Source organism: Hyperolius riggenbachi, chromosome 1 (genome assembly GCF_040937935.1).
Source record: "Hyperolius riggenbachi isolate aHypRig1 chromosome 1, aHypRig1.pri, whole genome shotgun sequence".
Taxonomy (NCBI): domain Eukaryota; kingdom Metazoa; phylum Chordata; class Amphibia; order Anura; family Hyperoliidae; genus Hyperolius; species Hyperolius riggenbachi.
The window spans coordinates 487,223,760-487,235,703 of record NC_090646.1 but is presented as its reverse complement, the minus strand read 5'-3'; the positions used below and the strand labels follow the sequence as shown (position 1 = coordinate 487,235,703).

The window sequence follows — 11,944 nt, the reverse complement described above, 5'->3', positions numbered from 1 at the left end:
TTCCCCTCCATTCCGCCATACTGCCAGATGTAGGCCTATGCGTGCAAACCGCCGCGTCGGACGCGGAATCCGCCGCCTTGTTCTCAGGACATGCAGCGGTTTCTCCACGTTCAGTCATGCTAGCAGATGCAGGCCCACGCGCGCAACCTGTCGTGTTGGACGCAGAATCAGCCGCCTTGCTCTGAGCACCCGCGGCGGCTTTTCCGCGTTTTCTCACAGGTACATTTTACCCCGCTGAAATGGATAGATCATTTTTAATAATATCAAAGAAGTTTGTAGCACCAATTTAAGTTGAAGGCTTTTTTTTTTTGTAACAGAAGTTGAATTCCCCCTTTAAATGAATGCCTGTTGCCTTTTACAGACCCTCAGAGGCTGAGTAACACAGATAAGTAGTGTTGGTGGTTCTGTATTTAGATACCTAATATTACTTACAGAATACAAATAAGATAAAAGGTCACACACACACTGATGATCACAGAACATTATGGTATGTGCGGTTTGATGACACTCTTTATTTTAGTAGTTTTACAGTATATGTACAGTTTCATCAGAGCCTTTGGAGCTTCTGTGATCGTGTCCTTTCTATTCCTCATCATGGAGTTTTTGCTGTGGAAATAAAACATACATGATATGCTGGGTTATTAGAGGTTTAAAGCTTGAGCTGTATTTATTAGTAATAAGAAAACTCAGTGATATGTTAGAGAGGTTGTGGCAAGTTTATGGCATGCATGCCCATGGCACGTAGAGCCACCTCTCTGGGTGTGCACGCCTTTGCCCTATCACCATCTCTATCACATCTGGGGCCTGATGCACAAAATCATAGTAATACTGCTGTGCACAGAGTACCAAGAGTTACGCTATTAGTGCGACCTGCGGTACTAGAGTAGTGCGACCATTGCAACGGTAAAGAGCAGTAGTAATGTGCATTTCTGTATCAACGGCCACGCTACTCAGGTACCGTGGGTCGCACTAATAGCTTGACTCACAGTACTTGCTGTCGCAAATAAGGGTAACATTGCCATGTGCTGTAAGTGCACGACAGTATTACCACAATTTTGTGCCTCAGGCCCCGTAAATGCCCAGCTAAATAGTAGACCGAGGTGCTGTGCAATCTGCAAATACAGCGCACAGCACTGAAGTCACAGGTTGCCATCCGTCTCCGCTTTTTTACATTGGCCAACATTCACGTCAATGAGGTGCAACGTTGGACTTTCAGTAGATGGATACCAGGGTGCTCCTACATCAGGAGATGGACAATCATAGAGCCAGAAGAAGTAGTGAGTGAAGGCTAAAAAATATAATGGGTGAGCACGATATGTTGAAACACAGGACAGCAGGAAATCTACAGCAGCAGCAGGCTGCAGCTAGCCGGCCAGTGCACAGAGAGTCTCACACATTACAACCAGAAACTGGCCGGATAGCTGCAGCCTGCTGCTTCTGTAGATATCCTGCTGTCCGGTGCTTCATCATATTGCCCTGGCTTCTGCATTCAACAATTCTGGTTCTTGTTTCTATAATTGCCACTTAAGCTTTGGTCAGTTTTACGGGGCCCATACACCTAACGATTTTCCCGCTGATATACAGCAGATTCGATCACAGTGATCGAATCTGCTGTGAAATTGTTGCACAAACATTGACTGAACGATCGATTTCCGATCGAAATCGACCGTTCCCGTCGATTCCTGACGTTCCTGTCCGTGCAGAAGATTTTGCTCAATCGCCGGGGGGTCGGGAGTGTGTTGATAGCGGCGTTCGAACGCCTGACGACCGAAGCAATACAGCGGCAATACATTACCTGTTCCGCCGCCACGTGTCACCGCTGCTCCTTCTCCGCTGGGCTCCGAGTCCGGTAGGCTTCACTTCTTCCTGTCCCGGCAGGAAGTTTAAACAGTAGAGCGGCCTCTACTGTTTAAACTTCCCTGGACAGGAAGTTCAGTGAAGCTGGAGCCGAGCGCGGAGAAAAAGACAGTGGAGACCGAGGGACTCGTGCAGGCCGGATCAGGTAATGAATGCGGGCTGGCGGCGGCGGCAGCTCCACAGATTGTGATCGGTTTCATGCTGAAATCAATTCACAATCTGTTTGCAGTAAAGGCAGCAATACAATCCCTCTCTGATCAGATTCGATCAGAGAGGGATCTATCTGTTTGTTGATCTGATGGCAAATCAGTGTATGGCCACCTTTAAAGTCAGAATAGCTTTAGGTATTTGAAATTAAGGTGAAATTGCATGATAATGGTACACAAAAAAATGTAATGAGCTCACAAAAGGGAAATAAACATACTCATTGACTGTGACATTGGTGGCAACGAGTGTCCTGGTGGGGGAGCAGCTGGAAGACTGCGTGTTTGTAAAGTTTGGGATGGCCGAAGAACCAGGATATCCTTTGCACACTACCATTGACTCATAATCTTAATATGAAAAGAGCTTGGCACCCAATGTTGCATCTTTGCACTCAGTTCTGTTTAGTACTCACAACAACTTAGTACCCTCAGAATTTAGGGCACTCACTGCACCTTAACACGCATAGGAACTTGACACCTACAACAGTCACAGCAACTTGGCGCCCACTGTTCATTACTACTTATAATGGCTTAGCCTTTACTGGACCTTGTCGCCCACTGTACTTAGCAATCACAGCAACTTGGCACCTACTGTTCCTTACTACCCATAATGAATTAGCCTTCACTGGACTGAAACAGAGATACATAGATCAGACACTGTCTTGTATTGACCTGAGGAAGCGGGCAGGTCACATGAAACGCGTTGTCTAACAATAAAAAATCGTAACCTCTTCTCACGAGGTAAGACTGTTTCTATTACCTCCACTCACTACATATTGTATTACAATTTGGGCACCTCCTCCCATCTTGCAAATTGCAGTGTTGGCACTTTGTGATAAATTAGTGGGTTTTGGACTGCAGTTCAGGCACTTTGGCCCATATGCAATTCGTTTTTTCTCCTGAGTTTTCTCCTAGGTGATATTTTTAAACTTGTAAAAAAAATGCCTTTTAAACCCCAACAAGCAAGAAAATATTTAAAATAGGTTTTATAGTACTCTTTTACCTCATTTTTGGTACCTTTTCAATTGCTGAGTGCTTTAAAGTTAATTTAATAGAAAATGAAAAATTATCTCTTAGGAGAAAACTCAGGTGAAAAAGTTAATTGCATATGGGCCCTTGTCTCTAAAAGTTTCACCATCACTGTGTTAGAATATTATAGTTAGGTGCTAAAGTTTGTCACAACTCAAGTTTTAGCAAATGTTAGGAAAGAGAAAAACCTGAAGAGTAATTATTTACCTTGCCTCCAACATCTCTGCTCTTGGCTCTCAGCTTGTTGACCTGGGACTCTGCAATGTCTGCTCTTTCCTCAGCCTCATCAAGCTCATGTTGAACTTTGCGGAATTTGCCCAGGTTTGTGTTAGCTTGCTCCTCCTATAGGTTTAATACAAAATAATTAAAAAGAAAGGAAGAATAGATGGAAAGAAGAGAAAGGAATGTGTTTGCCTGAAGACTTACAGCTTCCTCTGCCTGTCTTTTATAAGCTTTCACTTTAAGTTGCAGCTTGTCAACCAGGTCTTGCAGACGAGCCAAGTTCTTTCTATCCTCTTCAGTCTGGAAAAATGCAAATAAGAAAGTTAAGGTGATATTGCATAATTATTTTATCACTATTCAAATTGATGCATAACTTGTAAATGTTTTATTTTTTTTGCTAAACTTTCTTTGCTTCTTCCCTTGTATATAAACACCATACATTGTGATACCTGATAGGTGAGCTCTTTAATTCTCCTCTCAAACTTCCTCACACCCTTCACAGACTCAGCACTGCGTTTCTGCTCAGCCTCAAGCTCATTGTCCAGTTCCCGGACTCGAGCCTCCAACTTTTGCAGCTGCTTCTTCCCACCCTTCATGGCAATCTGCTCCGCCTCATCCAGACGCTGCTGAAGGTCTTTGATTGTTTGCTCCATGTTCTTCTTCATCCTCTCCAGGTGGGCACTCGTATCCTGCTCTTTCTTCAGCTCTTCTGCCATCATGGCAGCCTTTGTAAAAAGATATGTAAAACAGTTATAAAGCCAGTAGCAAGATACACTGTACATAATTCTTGATCCATACTATGTACATACATCAGTGATGGCCTTCTTGGCCTTCTCTTCTGCATTACGGCACTCCTGCACTGCTTCCTCCACCTCTGTTTGCAGCTGAGACAAGTCTGATTCCATTTTCTTTTTCTGATTAATCAAACTTGTGTTCTGTTTAGAATAAAAGGAATTTCAAGCAGTAGCAATATGAATATTCTGGGAAAGAGACTGATAATTAGACTGATTATATGTTGGAAAGTCAGGAAATCTCATTTCTTTCTAACCTGAGAGTGGAGAAGTTGCACTCTCTCACTGGTCTCTATCAGTTCTTGTTCTGCAAGTTTTCGGCCTCTTTCTGTTTGCTCCACCAAAGACCGGAGCTCTTCCAGCTCTGCCTGCAGCAGCATGTTTCTCCTCTCCACAATAGCAATGTTCTCCTTAAGATCTTCATTTGCTCTCAGCGTGTCATCTAGCTGAATCTGGGTGTCCTATAAGTGACAATATGATAGAGTTAATGTAAATTACAGTGACTCTTAGTCATTCTAAGATATTTAGGATAATTTAAGTGCTGGTCTAAACGATTTTACTATCTAAATAGACAATACTATCTAAGATTAATAAGTAACATGTAAAAAAGTTAATAAGCAACATGTTAACTTTTCATTAGCTTCTCACCTTAAGACTACCATGAGCCACCTTCAAATGTTTGTGGGCCTCAGCAGCAGCACGGTTGGCTTGACTAAGTTGAATTTCCATTTCATTTAGGTCACCCTCCATCTTTTTCTTTATCCTGAGGGCCTCATTGCGACTCCTAGTCTCAGCTTCCAATGAAGTCTGTAGAGAATCCACCAAGCGCTGATGGTTCCTCTTCATTTGCTCCATCTCTTCATCTTTCTCTGACAGTTTGCGCTCAATCTCAGATTTCACCTGGTTGTATTCTAGCTGGGCACGCAGAATCTTTCCTTCTTCATGCTCCAGAGAGGCCTGTATTGTAAAAAATCAACACAATAAAAAACATTTTGAACAAGTTCAGCTGCTACTAAGTTACTTTTAAAGCACCTCTTGTTTATTGGAAAGTTGACTGCTCACCTCAGCTTCCTCCAGTGCAGTTTGCAGCTCAATCTTCTCTTGTTCAAGTTGCTTTCTAACCTTTTCGAGCTCATGAATATTCTTTCCATTTTCACCTAGCTGCTCAGTCAGGTCCGCGATTTCCTCTGTGGAACAATTCTATTCTTAGTGTCATTCATCTAAAGATATGTGGTCCACTCATGTATTCATAGGAGGCATTGTGGTCTTTTTATGTTACCAAAAATCATGACCTTATTTTCTTACCTTGAAGATTTTTGTTCTCCCTCTTGCTGGTTTCAAGATGCTCTAAGGATTCTTCATAAGCATTCTTCAGCTTGAAAAGCTCTGTACTTAATGTGCGAGCTTCTTTCTGAGAGGCCTCAAGCTCTGTCTGTGACTCCTCAAATTTCTGCTTCCATTCTGAAAGGATCTTAAACATCAAGGAAAGGTTAGAACCTACTTTTCAGCTTAAATTTTCCTGTTAAAAATTTCCCTTCATTTATGATTTGTCACCTTATCAAAGTTTCTTTGTTTTTTGTCGAGTGCAGCAGAGGCAGCGTTTGACCTCTCCAAATCGACCATCAGATCCTCAATTTCATTTTGCAACCGATGTTTGGTTTTCTCAAGAGATGAGCATTTGGCATTTACAGCCTCCACAGCCTCTTCTGCTTCTTGAAGTCTTTGAGCTAATTTTTTCCTGAAGAAAAATGTGCAATAAATAAAAGCCTGATTTTTGTTGCTGTAAGAATCCGATGACCATATTATGTCCTTATACACTTTTAAGTTAACTTGTGGTCACATAATTATTTAGGTGCCACTGTGTTACATGCATGTTCGTAATCTGCTTCTTCAGCGCAACATAGCTCTGGGAAGGCTCTGTCACTATATGACTTTTGACGAATGAATGAACCTCAGTATATATACAGTAGAGTCTTGGTTATCCGGCACCAACAGGCATCAGCTGATGCCGGATAAGTGTGCATTTTGGTTGCTTGAGACTCAATGTTAAACATAGGCCTAATTAATACAATGCTATATCCCGCTTTAAATGCATACTATGAGTTCTGTATTAAATGGTAAAATACAGTAATTGGAACTATATTAACCTTGGGGAGCCATGTAACACAGTCTTTAAGCACAGCAGAGCCCATAAACACCCTAAGAAGTTGACCTTCACCACTGTGAATACTGCATGCAATTTGTGCTGGTTGGTTGAGACTGCTAGTTAGTTGTGATCCAGATAACCAGGACTCTACTGTATATATACATCTATAGGATAATGTATATATATCTTAAGAATTATCTCATATCTTAACTATCTCCATCAGGGTTAGTGTATTTCAACCAGTCACCTGATTTCTTATTTAACTTCACTTTACAACCTCTGGCTTCACAATTAGTTTGCTATACATTTATTATTATGCTGATTTAATTAAGTAATCATGAGCAATATACTAAGGTCCCACTGGTATTTGCTACTCCTAAGAGACAAACCTTTAGACACTGCACATTAGGAAGATCGGAGATCTCTGCATTTAAGATAGTTCAAAGACAACACACTAAAGATTTATTCAATTCAATTTTTCTCATAACTTTTCTCCCAGGTGATATTTTCACACATTGTCAATAAAATGCCTTTTAAGCCACCAGCAATAAAGAAAATACATACAAAAATTTTGACAATCCTTTTTCCCTCTCTTTTTTGGCACTTTTATCATTGCAAAGGGCTGGAAAGTAATTATAAACATAAAGATGAAAAATTATCTCCAAGGAGAAAGCAAAGGAGAAAAAGTGAATTGAATAAGGCCCCAAAAGAGAAATATACAAATAAACTTGTTTAGGGAATTTTTTTCTTTTAAATCATCAAGCAACATGAGTAGAGATAAGGGCTGGGCTCATTTTAGCTGGGCCTAGACTAGAGTAGGAAGCTTGTTGATAATTTACTCTAATGCCATGCAATAGTTGTTCACATATACTTTGGTTAGGCACAGGTTTGGTCACCCACCTGGATGGCACAGGATGAAGCAGAGCCTTCTAACAAACAAGCTTTATGCTCGTCTTATACGACTGTATAAAACATAATCCGAGCAAAAAGCTTCTCTGTTGAAAGGAATATTAAAGCTAGGATGCAGTAAGATACCTGGGCAGATGTTAAGGAAGCAGCCGGTTATTAGTGAGCTGAGGGGAAAGGATAATGTCATCAAGCATTTTTATTTCCATAAGCAAGCAAAGGATTAAAAAGAAAAAAGAACACTGATGCATGGATGAAGCGAGAAACAAGATGGCACTACAAGAACACTCTTACTCACTTAGCCTCCTCCAACTCCTCAGTCCTTTGGATGGCATCCGTCTCATACTTGGTTCGCCACTGAGCCACCTCTGAGTTAGCTTTAGACAGTACTCGTTGCAGCTCTCCCTTGGCTTCCTGCTCCTCCTCATACTGTTCCCTCAGGAGATCACAGTCATGGCGGGCAGACTGCAAAGCATGGGCTAAAGCATTTTTTGCCTAGTCAAAAGAGAATTTAGAATATTGTTTTCAGAAATTCTTCCTAAGTAAATGTATACATTATCACACATTGACTAGAGTTCTTGGTAGACATTTGGAGGATTTGCAAAGGAAGCATTTTAAAATAATAAATTAGCACTTCTCAAACTTGTTATCAAGTCTCAAAAATGATTAATGGTTTGTGGTTATCCCGATAGATAGTTAAATCGCATTAACCCTTTCCAGCCTGAATATAAATGCTGTAGATGGTTTGTCCTCAAAGTAAACTTATCTTCTGATCGATGGCATCGGCCATTCGCAGTGATAATAAGGGTTGTATGATTGTAACTCATGTTGATTGACCTCTGAACACTATCCAAGTGCCAAGGATGCAAGCCACAGCATGTCCCTGGCAACTGCCACATACAGTCCCTGGCAACTGCAACATGCATTGAAGCGTGCAGCTAGGGCTGTTTTCGACTGCAGATCATTTGCGTTCCACAAAGAGCAAGGCCGCTGGCTCTTTAATGTAAATCACGGGTACACATTCCAACACGTTCACTCCAATTTGGATCTGATTTGGCCCAATCACAAATATTATTATTTAATGTATTTATAAAGCACCAACATATTACGCAGCGCTGGACAATAGGTTCATACAATGGTTTCAAGGATGGCAGACATAACATACCAAGGTTATACAAAATAGGACAAGTTATACAAGACAAACGGTACAAAATGCATGGTCATGTGATTTTGGGCTGGTTAGGTAGGTTCAGTAGTTCAAGTAAGAGGAGTTCATAGGAAAGGGGAACAATGATGGGGCACACGATCATGTAGAATACACTAGGGAAGGGAGGACCCTGCCAAAAACATACATCCTAAGGGGAGGTGAAATGGACACACTAGGTAGGGCTATAGTAAAAGTATTCAGCAGAGAGTTACTGTGTGGCAGGGGGTGGGTAAGCCATCTTGAAGAGGTGGGTTTTGAGGGCTTGCTTGGATGTTTCCTGCTGCAGTTTTTGAGGGTTTGCGCTTGAGTAGAAAATACGGGAGAACAGGAAACTCACTGGCAAAATGCAGTGCAATCTGATTTCCCTGCAATTTTACCCTTAAAAATATGCAATAGCCAATCCAGTGCAAAATGCAATCACAGACACAAATAGACAATATGCAGGGAATCAGAGAAAAAGACAATATCAAAAGTGCTACCCACCCTGAATTCACTATGAATGTTATTGTTAATTATGTAATGATTATTACCTTGCTCTCTTCCTCCAACTGTCTCTTTAGGTCTTCCAGTTGCTGAGTGTAGGTTTGCTTTCCACGTGTTAGCTGTGACACTAATGCCTCTTTCTCATCCAGTCTGCGAGCTAGCTCCCCATTCTCTGTTTGCAGTTTAGCCTTCTGTGAGGTAAAATCATTGATTGTTCTTTGAGACTCTTCATACTTGGTCCGATGTTCATTCATCTGGTCCTCAAAGGTGCGGCACGTTTTCTCTAAGTTGGCCTGGAAGTCACAGTACAGAAATTAGGAAATGGACAGGAATAAAATATATTCTTTTAGTTGCCATTAAGTTCATTAAAATTATACTGAAGCCAAGGAAAAAAAAGAAGAAAGTCACATACCTAGAGACCTTTCCCTGTCCTCGCTTGGTCCCCTTGTTCCAGCGATGTCACCCTGTTGAACGTATCCAACCAACTGAGTGAATATACCTTCAGGGATCCTCAGAAGCACTTGCGGCCCAAGAGCTTTTGAACACGGATAGCTCCTTACTGCGCATGCACGAGCATGCACTCACACATGTGCAGTACGAGGCCACCCATCTTTAGATGCACTCAAGTGCTTCTGAGGGCTCCTAAGCGGGGGACAGAGCTGGAGTAAGGATACTGTGAGAGGACCGGGAAGGCTGTACAGGATCCAGAGCCTCCATAGGTGAGTATGTGACTTTTTTGTCACCACAGATTTGCTTTAACCTGGGGGTCAATGTAATTAATTGAATTATCGATTTTGCTTCATGACAAATGAACACCAGTATATTTGACAAATGGCTCAGCTTATCGGCTCAGTTTAATATGTCTTTATATTACTAATCCATTTTACCTGTCCTATATTTTTAAAATATCCTTATAATATTAGCCTCAACAGCTACTGAGACGTTCGGTCATTGGTGCTTTTAATCAGGTAGCGATTATTCAGTTCCGATAATAAAAGTCATTAGAATAAAAATAGAAGCTAAAGACGTTAATGGTTGTTCATTAATATTCAGATAGAAATTGCTTTGGAATTTTCTCAATGTCAGCAGGGGGCTTCAAAGTCATGATCTACAATAAAGAATAGATATATGATGATGTATTCTTTTTTTATAACCCTATTAAATTATTTTGAATAAATCAAACCGATATATTTTTGACTGTGCAATAAAAAAAGGGAATTTTTGCACACTATAATGCCTAAAGAAGAAAGAAAATAGAGGCATTGGGAGAGACCAAAGTATACCTTTCACTCACCTTGGCTTTCACCAGCTGCTCCATATTAGATGCTACATCATCCAGCTCCAGTTTCAACTCACTCTTCTCTTTTTCCAGTTTCTGTTTGACTCTCTGCAGGTTGTCTATCTGCTCACTGAGCTCTGCTACAGAATCTGCATGTTTCTTCCTTAGAGTAGCAGCTGTGGCCTCTGACTGCAGGGTGGACTCCTCTAGATCTCTCCTGAGCTTCAGAAACTCAGCTTCCCTCTTCTTATTGAGCTCCAGTTGCACAGAGGTGGCTCCTCCAGCTTCTTCTAAACGCTCACTGATCTCCTCCAGTTCTCTTGACAGATCGGAGCGAAGTTTTTCTACTTTAGCTCGTGCTGTTCTCTCAGCTTCCAGTTCCTCTTCTAGTTCTTCAATACGGGCCTAGTTTAGAGGAAAAAAAGCATGAGCTCTATTGTTACTACGTTTGACTACTTAAACTATTCAAAATGATGAATTCATAAATCATTATTGCTTAAAATACCTGTTGCTCTTTGAGCTTCTTCTGGAGCTGCATGCACAATAGTTGCTCATCTTCTATTTTGCTGTTCAGCTGGCTGGTCTCAAACTCTTTTCTGCCAGTGAAATATTATGGGTTATATTACAGCCAACAAGACATTCTAGAAAATGCAATAGCAAATGCTGGAGTGACATACTTTTTCAGTTTCTCTTCTAGCTGTTGTTTGTCATTTTCAAGATCCATTACATTCTCTTGGGTGAGCTTAAGGTCACCTTCCAGTTTTCTTTTGGCTCGTTCCAAATCCATCCTTATTTTCTTCTCTTGCTCCAAGGATCCTTCCAGCTATAAGAAGAACATACACGTCAAAATGGGCAGCGTGCAATACCAGAAATATAACTGAAATGCCTAAGGTAGCTCTGTCACTCACATCATCAACTTGCTGTTCCAGCTTAGCTTTTGATTTAGACAGAACATTGACTTTGTCTTCTTCAGCTTGAAGGTCATCTAGGGTTTGTTGGTGAGCTTCTTGGAGAGCTTTTTTCTCTTTGGTAAGTCTGGCAATAATCTCATCTAAACCTGCCATCTCTTCAGTCATGTTTTTAACCTATAAAACAGAAGACATACTGTCAACAAATCAAATCAGAAGTGATCTCAGAAGGAAATGAGAACCATTCGTGTAACTGAATAGAACTTTACCTTGTTCTCTGTAGCATGTTTTTCTTTTTCCACTTTGGCTAGTGTGAGCTCCAGATCATCGATATCCTTCTTGAGCTCAGAACATTCATCTTCCAGCTTCCTCTTTTTTGCAGTTAGTTCTGCGTTCATCTCCTCTTCATCTTCCAGCCTTTCTGTCTGCTCTTTCAGCTTTGCTTCAAGTTGTATTTTGTTCTTGATTAACTGGTCACATCTTTCTTCAGCATCATTCAAATTATCTTGTTCCTATTGCAAGCAAGAATATGCAGAAGTAAAAAAAAAAAATATGTTAGTGACATGACTATGTACTCCATAAAGCACTGAAAAAGATGTCAACTCTATAATAGGGATACTAATAATAATAACAATACATTTCTCAAGCAAATCCCTGAAACAGTAAGTGTTCTATACTTAGTGAAAAATTATTTTTCTATTAGCTTATTTAAAAATAAGTATGTATGCATTGTTTGCAACTGATGTTGACAAACTATATGTCAAATATTCCTAATATTAAGCATGAAGGATAATGTTATATCCAGGAAAAATGCATTGGTAGAAAAATTTGAAATATTGTGAACATGGTACCAATTATTACTGGGCGGTACCTTGCAGGGAGAAAGGATCAAACTGAAGAAGTATTGTACATC

General features: G+C 40.7%; 1 protein-coding gene across 1 annotated transcript in view; it reads right to left on the bottom strand.

Annotated features, from left to right (window-relative positions):
• Nucleotides 1–492: 492 nt before the first annotated feature.
• The window catches only part of LOC137522254 (myosin-6), a 50,047-nt gene continuing 38,595 nt past the window's right edge, over nt 493–11,944 (bottom strand). The window contains exons 23-39 of the mRNA XM_068242285.1: nt 11,301–11,543; nt 11,032–11,208; nt 10,801–10,946; nt 10,629–10,719; nt 10,139–10,528; nt 8,892–9,137; nt 7,453–7,649; nt 5,657–5,840; nt 5,408–5,573; nt 5,165–5,289; nt 4,751–5,059; nt 4,360–4,563; nt 4,121–4,246; nt 3,761–4,036; nt 3,516–3,611; nt 3,297–3,431; nt 493–606 (exon numbers count right to left, since the gene is read on the bottom strand). Coding sequence (XP_068098386.1) covers nt 583–606; nt 3,297–3,431; nt 3,516–3,611; nt 3,761–4,036; nt 4,121–4,246; nt 4,360–4,563; nt 4,751–5,059; nt 5,165–5,289; nt 5,408–5,573; nt 5,657–5,840; nt 7,453–7,649; nt 8,892–9,137; nt 10,139–10,528; nt 10,629–10,719; nt 10,801–10,946; nt 11,032–11,208; nt 11,301–11,543 — 3,135 coding nt within the window. The 3' untranslated portion in view covers nt 493–582. The remainder of the gene's footprint in view (nt 607–3,296; nt 3,432–3,515; nt 3,612–3,760; nt 4,037–4,120; nt 4,247–4,359; nt 4,564–4,750; nt 5,060–5,164; nt 5,290–5,407; nt 5,574–5,656; nt 5,841–7,452; nt 7,650–8,891; nt 9,138–10,138; nt 10,529–10,628; nt 10,720–10,800; nt 10,947–11,031; nt 11,209–11,300; nt 11,544–11,944) is intronic.